Source organism: Pteropus alecto, unplaced genomic scaffold (assembly GCF_000325575.1).
Source record: "Pteropus alecto unplaced genomic scaffold, ASM32557v1 scaffold40, whole genome shotgun sequence".
Classification (NCBI taxonomy): Eukaryota; Metazoa; Chordata; class Mammalia; order Chiroptera; family Pteropodidae; genus Pteropus; species Pteropus alecto.
This window is the reverse complement of record NW_006431919.1, coordinates 20,792,125-20,799,463: the sequence shown is the minus strand read 5'-3', so window position 1 is coordinate 20,799,463 and position 7,339 is coordinate 20,792,125. Positions and strand designations below refer to the sequence as shown.

The following is a 7,339-nucleotide window of genomic DNA, read 5'->3' as shown; positions in this document are numbered from 1 at the left end:
CTACCCCGTGCAACAGCCCCCGGGCGGCCCCTCCCCAGGAGCTGGCACCTGTCACCCGCTTCACACCTGAGCAGCCGAGGCTGAGCTCCAGCCCTTTGTCAAGGGGCCGCCGGTTCGTCCTCGGGGATTCTGGGTTTGTCCACGTGGATGTGGCTGCTGTGCCCCCATCCCAGCCCGCCCCCCGCCCACACGTGCTTGGTCTCGTCTACAGGGAACACTATGACCGTGTCCTACATGACAGGGCTGACGCTTGGCTCTGCCGTGGCCTACTGCACCTACAGCCTCACTCGCGACGCCCACAGCAGCTGCTCCCCCACGCCCACCGCCAATGCCTCCTTCCCGGCTGGCCTCTGAGCCGGCCGTGTCCTGGGGGCCCACTGGGGCCCACACCGGGGGCCGAGGCCCCTCCCTGTCCCTCCCTGCAGTGCCTGCGGGGCCTCTTCCCCGTGCAGGTCCGACGCCCTCTGGGCACAGCTGCCCATCACCGCAGCCCAGGGTTCTGCCAAGCTTCTGGAGACTGGGGCCATATCACTGCCCTCGGGGCTCCGCCCAGCACTGTGCTCTCCCGCTCCTCACCCTTTGTCTGCCCAGTGGTCCCAGTGCTAGCTAGGCCAGTGCTCTGAGGTCATTCACAGCCATCCTCCCCCAGAGCTGACTACCAGCCAGTGTCCTCCTGGTGACCCCCACCCCCAGGCCAGCTCTGAGGGCCCTGTGGCTCCAACCACACTGTCCATAGTGCCTGACCCAGCCCCTCCCTCACCAGGGACCCCTTGTAAAACGTAAGAGGTCCTCAGAGGAGAGGGCCTGGCCCCAGCCTTGTCACCCCCTAGGCATCCCCCCTCCCCCGAGCCTTAAACCCTGGTTCTCCCAAACAACACGTTCACCCTGGAGGAGTCGGAGCCAGTCAGACCACGGTGTGTGGGCGTGGGTGTACCCACTTCACCCCCGGAGCCACTCACGGCCGGCGCCCACCTGATGCCACAGGCCTGGGGGTCTGCGCCTGACCCGTGGGCTCCTCTGGCTCCTCCACTGCCGGGGATACAGGACAGATTGGGGGCCTCCAAACCTGCCCCACACCTGGCTAGAATAACTCTTGACCTATGCCTTGATCCCCACCCAGCAAGGTCCAAGGGGGAAGGTGAGAACCTGGCAAGTAAGGCCCCAGCCTGGCCCCTTCCTGTGCTCCGGGTCGGCTTGGTGCTGAGCTGAGGGGGTTCCCGGAGCGTCTTGCCAAAGCTGGACTTTCCTAGGGGGGAGGATGGCCCCGCCTTTCCACGCCCACAGCACAGCTGTGACCACCCCACTCCTGTGTCCACTAACTGTACCACACTGGCCATTAAAAGATGAAGGCAGTAAGTGCCCCACGGCCGCCTCCGAGAAGTGTCTGCGCGGGGGTTTTTTTGGGGCTGCCCTGAGGATTGGGGGAGGGGTCCCCACAGGACGCGGCCCACCCACAGGGCTGGGACCCCTGTCTTCTCATCTGAAAAGGTGCCTTGCCTGTACCCAGGCCTGAAGTTTCTAGAGGATGGGTGGGGCTAGGTCAGGTTGCAGGAGGGTCCTTACCTGGCAGGCCACAGCCAGGTTTGTGGGGAGGGGTGGTGGCAGAGGTGGGAGCTGGAAGCACTTGGGGTTTGAAGGCCCTCAGGTCAGGGACAGTGACTGCATCTTGCCCACTTTAAGGAAGAGGGAGGAAGAAGGGGAGGCTGAACTGGGACCTGAGGTTGAGTGTCCTGGGCTCTTGATTTGTGTGATTTGGACAAATTCCCACACTGTCTTGTGCCTCAGTTTCCCCAAAGGCGGGTTGGAAGAGAGTTGGGGAAGGGGGCTGGCTGCCCAAGGGCTGCCTGTGCTCCAGGCCTGCAGTTTCGGGGGCTCACCCTCGGGGGACCCAGGCGGACACCCGGCAGTCAGCTGTGCCAAGACAGCGCCGGGCGATGCCAGTGGCGGACGCCAGATGGCGCCAGGGCGCTGCTCCGCGTCTCCCGGAGCGAGGGGCCGCCCACCGCTGTGGAACTCGGTGTCTCTGTCCCTGGCCAGACGCCGCCTCCCGTGAGTTCACGCCTCCGATCGCTGCGCCGTGCCCTCTGCACTGCAGCCGTGACACCGCCCGCAGTCTCATCCGCTTCCCCCGCACCGAGCTGCCGGGCGAAGCCCGTGCCGTCAGGCCAGGAGCGGAGCTCAGGGAGGAGAGGGCGGCAGCGCCAGGGCCCAGCCTCCCGGCCTGAGGGGGAGCCGCCCCTCGGTCTCTGCACTGCTCAGGGCCACGCAGACCATCGTGGGTGTAGGTGTGGCAGGGGACACTCGGTTCCACCTTTTAAAGAGGAGATGCATGGCCTCCGGCCCCACAGCGGCCAAGAGAACTTCCGCCCTGACCCAGACCATCTATACCTTGGTTTCCCGACACAGTCGCCACTGGCCATGTCTGGCTCTGCTGACCCAGTGGAACCGCAGCTGGCATAACCGAGAATCTTTTCCTTCCCTTTCATTTAAATCAGCTCGAATTTAAACAGCCACTCTGAGGCCTGTGGCCACCCGGATGCATGGACCTCCTTGCTGTCGGCAGCCCCCACCCCCGCGGCCACCAACAGCAGCCACATCCAGACACCAAGCCCACCCAGCCCCCGAAATGAACCACTCCAGACAACAGTACTTTCCAATTATAACTTTTTCTTTTCTTTTTATGAAAAAGATCACACAGAATTCGCCAACAAACAAAATTCCAAAAGAAACTTAAAAAAAAAGGAAAACAATAATTCCCCCAAAAAACAAAACCAAAGTCTGGCTTTTCCTTCCCTTAAGATTGTCTGGACGAGGCCTCCCGTCCGCCTGGAGGGCGTGGGGCTGGTAAGTGCTTTCGTGAGCGTGGCCCCCGCAGCACTGGGGCGGGGTACCTCCTCTCAGCCTCTGCTCTCCCTAACTCCTTCTCCCTCTGGGGGCGAGTACAGTACACCTGGGCCGGGCGGCGGGGGGGCTGGGTGTGCTTGGGACAAGGGGGCCCGTGAAGCTGGGTGCTAGACACTCACAATCTAACAAGAAATAAAAAATAATATTCTGCACGTCAGAATGTGTTCGCTTTTTTTTTTATAATTTCATAGCTATTTTTTCACAGTTTTAAAAAGTTTATATTTATATATATTTATATATATTTATCTTTATATATATAATTAAAAAGTGGACTCCGTTTAAAGGCGTATGATACAGGGAGAAGTCTCGGTACAATAAAACTGTACAGGTTAAGAACTGCCGCCTCCCTCCGGGTGTGGCCAGGTCGAGGGTTTCAGCACCATTCGGGTTGTCTGTAGTGTGAGGGTCTGGACCAGATGGGGGCCTGGCTGGGGCCTCAGGGCACGCAGCCCCTCCACCCAATGCCACCGGGCCCCCCACCTGGCTCTGTCCCCAGAGTCCAGATCCTGAGGCCCACGGCTGGGCCCCTGGCAGGTGCCCCGAAGAGGCCTGGCCAGTGAGGCTGGTGGGCGTCGGGCCGCCCCGTCCTACAGCCGGAGGCTCAGGGGTGGCTCCATGCTGAGGGGGGCCTGGCGCTGGGAGTCCCGGAGGACCCGCAAGCAGCAGGAACCCCAGAGTGTCAGTTTGGCTCCTCGGAACCCCCCTCAGTCCGTGTCAGTGGGGGGACGCCAGGGTGCTGGGGCCCGGCCTGCCCAAGTGCTTACAAGGTGCTGGAGGGGAGGCCTGAGGGGCTGGGCAGGGCCATACCCTGATAGCTGAGAGGAGCCCCCTTCCTGGGAGGCACCGAGGGATTCAGAGAGGGGAGCTGGAGACGTGTGTGCATGTGTGCACACACGTGCATGCATACGGGCACACACACGTACACACACGCACCAGGGCGTCCACAGGCACACTCGCATGCACACACCAACGCACGTGGCCCCGAGCCAGGGGTGCCGCAGAGGCCCCCGCTCAGCAGAGCACGGGCACGCCGTCGGTGGAGAAGATCATGCCCGTGGTGGGCTCGTAGGTGCCGGCGAGGTAGTACAGGCCCTCGCTGTCCTGGTGCTTCTTGGTCTTGAGCATCTGCTCGTACTGCTCCAGGCCCACCACCAGGCACTTGTGCGACACCGTCTGCACGTCATTCTCGTCCACGTGGGAGGACTGGTACAGGGCGCGCTGCGGGTGGGGCGGGCGGCTGCGTCAGGGGCGAGGAGAGGGGAGGCCCCGCCCAGGCCAGAGGCCCAGAGACAGAGGAACCGCGGGCAGAGGGTGGACAAGAGGGTGGGCGAGGGCGGGCGAGGCCGGGCGAGGGCGGGCAGAGACTGAGACCCAGAGGCTGGCAGACAGAGACCCAGAAGCAGCAGCTCAGAGGCCTCGCTGACCCTGGGATCGGCCCCTGCCTGGGCACTGGGGTGGGCCTGCGGCGGTGTCCCCTCCCGCCCACTGCCCCCTACCTCCATGAAGTCTTTCCTCTGGCTGGAGGCCCGCAGGGCTGCGGGGAGGCTGCGGCCGGACTTCTGGTCCCAGTGCTGTGTGTGGCAGACGAAGGGCAGCGGTGAGCCCGGCCCCCTCACGCACCCAGGCCCCAGGGGCCCGCCCCCCGCCTCGGCCTCCCAGTGTGCGCATACGGGACGGGGCTCACCTGGCCCTCGTGGAGGCGCTTGCCCGGGCTGGTCTCCTCGGGGTGGTAGAACCACTTGACGCGGACCACCATGTTGCTGCCCCAGGACTCCCACATGCTCTGGATGCGGCCGATGTAGGGCAGGTTGGGGCGGCCGGCCGACAGGAACACGGCGCAGTCCCCGATGCGCACCACCTCCTTGCCGCGCACGATGGCCTTGTAGAAGAGCTTGCGGGCCTTGCCCTTCATGCCGCGGCGCTGCGGGACACGGGACACCGCGGCTCGGGTCAGGCGCGCCCTGCCCGTCCCCCTCCACACGCGGAGTATTCTACAGGGTGCAGGAGGGAGCGCGGGGAGCCCCTCCTGGCTCCAATGGGGACACCCTCTCTCGTCACTTTGGCGTACAGACTGAGTGTCCATGCTTCCTGCCACCATGAGGGTGACGAGACCCCGTTCTACAGCAGTGTTGGCAAACGATGCCGCGAGGCCCGCTGTGCACCCAGCACACCTGGCTCCCCTCACTGGTCCTGACAGCAGCCTTTGGGGCACCGCTGACCCCCAGCTGACCCCGATTTCCAGTCAGGGACAGTGAGGTGCAGGGAGGAGACACGGGTGGTGAAGCCGAGGGGCTGGCAGCTGGGCATCACCCAGCCCCCATGGCTGTCTCACTTGGATTGGGGGGGCTGCCACAAAGCACAGCCCCGGGGAAGGTGAGGATGGGGGTCAAAGAGCGCATCACTGCTGTGCAGCCTCAGGATGAGTCATGGCCTGAGGAGGGGTGACGCTGGGGTGCAGGCTGAGAGATGCCCCTGGATCGTTAACCCCCAAGCACGGCTGCCTCGCTCCAGGTGGCTCAAAGCCAATTTTTTTTGCCTGAATCGGAAAACCTACATGCTAATTTCCTCCCTTAGCCCACAGTCCCCCCACTACCTTTAATTCACTGGATCCCTGGTGGTGACAAGCTTTTTAAGAGGTCTGTGTCACTAACTTATGTTCTATAAACAGCTCAAGTTCTTTTCAGCTCAGTCAATTCAGGGTGAGATGGACAGCTAAGACTTTTAAACCAACTCGGCTTTGACACCAGCTATGTTTCAGGCATCCAGTGGCTACGCCCCTTCCCGCAAACTGCCCCCCCTTCATCAATGGGGCTCCCCAGTAGGGCTGACCGCTTTCCTGTGGCAGGCACAGGACTTGTCTGGCCAACCTGAACATCCCGTCCTCCTGGCCTCCATGATGAGCTCAGGGGTGGGCGCAGGACCCAGAACAAAGACATCCCACCTGTAGCTTGAACCCCGGGGAGAAATACTTCCTTCTGTCGTTTCTAAGCCGGTAGAATGTGGACTGAAAGCTGCAGGGGCTTCCTGTCCCCCAGAGACAGGTTACCTTCTGGAGAAAGGAACCAGGACAAAGGAAGAAGCCAAGGCCTGGAGCATGGACGCCCGAGTGGGTCTGAAAACAGCCCCACCTGGATCCAGCTGCACCTGAGGCCAGATAGCTCTGGGCTTTTCTGTTCAAGAGCCCAATAAGCTTGGCCCTGTGCTCTGCCCTCTAACGAGGAAACCTGTACATGGCAGATGCCGAAATAAGGAATAGGTCAGTCCCAGGAAGGCAAGACAGCGAAGACGTGCCTGTCCCTGTTCGGAAGCTGTCACTCCTTGATGATCCCGATAGAGCGCCTGCGAGATGAGAGCTCCAGGTAGCCTGGTCTGGAATGAGAACCTACACACTCACCTGCTGTCCCTTTCGGCTTGGAGCCAGCTAGCAGGCAGATGACCTAGCCCTGCAGGGTGGCGGCGGGCCAGCTGCCCCAGGTTCAAGTTAGAGCCTCGGAGGTCAGGAGGCCCGAAGGAGGGCAAGAATTAAAGGGGATGGGGAGAGCCTCCCTTCCTGTGCTGCACCCCGCCCAGCAAAGGGGCACATCCCTATTCTAAAGTGCCTCCGGGCTGGGGCAATGGCAGAAAGGCTGCTGCAAGACAAAGTCCCCAAGCTGGATCTGATTCTGAACATCCCCCAACTTCTGAGGCCCGGCCGACGCACCCCAGGGAGCTGATGATGCAAACGCACCAGAACTCCCCAAGCTCTGGAGGGGTGCAGTGCCGAGACCCTGCAGCCCATCGGTGTCAGCCCCTAATCCCCCACTCTGCCCGTGTCCTGGAAGGATCCGGCTTCAAAGAGGCAAAGCCAGCATGGTGTCTACCCTGAGCCTATCTTGGGCATGACCTCAGAGGACCCTGGACTAGGGAGAGGGACACTGTGGGCAAACCTAGCCATCTGCACCCCGCGGACAAGGATACAGTGGACATGAGCCAGCTCTTCCTATCCAGGAGCAAGGGACAGACCAGTGACCACGGGGCCAGTCCCCTCCTGCACACACATGCAGGTGTGCACATGTGTGTGCATACATGCATATGTGAACATGCAGGAGCATATGTACACCTATAAGTGTATGCACACACACGTAACACATGCACGTGTCACACGTCCACGTGTGCAGATGCTAGGAAGGCACAAGGTGGGCCAGAGGCGGCTCCTTCTGGAGAACCGACCATTCCCTACTATAGGAACAGCCACGTGACCCAGACCTGGCCCACCAGAACACTTCGCTCTTCGGGCTACAGCGATTAGCATGGCGGGGCGGGGGCATGTGATCCAGCCAGGCCCAGGAGACAGCCCTGGAGGTCTGCAGGCAAGTAAAGGGAAAGACGTGCCTTCTGCGGGGCTGCTAAGTGGCCAGCAGGGAGCCTGAGCCACTCTGCAGTGTAGAGTTAGGGA

The 7,339-nt window shown here is 61.9% G+C and overlaps 2 protein-coding genes across 4 annotated transcripts in view; one reads left to right on the top strand and one right to left on the bottom strand.

Annotated features, from left to right (window-relative positions):
• Positions 1-1,360, top strand: part of SLC29A4 (solute carrier family 29 member 4) — an 11,012-nt gene extending 9,652 nt beyond the window's left edge. For all 3 annotated transcript variants that reach the window (XM_025043135.1, XM_025043132.1, XM_025043134.1), the window contains one exon: positions 212-1,360. In XM_025043135.1, the coding sequence (XP_024898903.1) occupies positions 212-354 (143 nt within the window). In that variant the 3' untranslated portion in view covers positions 355-1,360. The remainder of the gene's footprint in view (positions 1-211) is intronic.
• Positions 1,361-2,647: 1,287 nt separating this feature from the next.
• Positions 2,648-7,339, bottom strand: part of TNRC18 (trinucleotide repeat containing 18) — a 70,247-nt gene continuing 65,555 nt past the window's right edge. The window contains exons 28-30 of the mRNA XM_015585177.2: positions 4,589-4,825; positions 4,401-4,475; positions 2,648-4,122 (exon numbers count right to left, since the gene is read on the bottom strand). Coding sequence (XP_015440663.1) covers positions 3,916-4,122; positions 4,401-4,475; positions 4,589-4,825 — 519 coding nt within the window. The 3' untranslated portion in view covers positions 2,648-3,915. The remainder of the gene's footprint in view (positions 4,123-4,400; positions 4,476-4,588; positions 4,826-7,339) is intronic.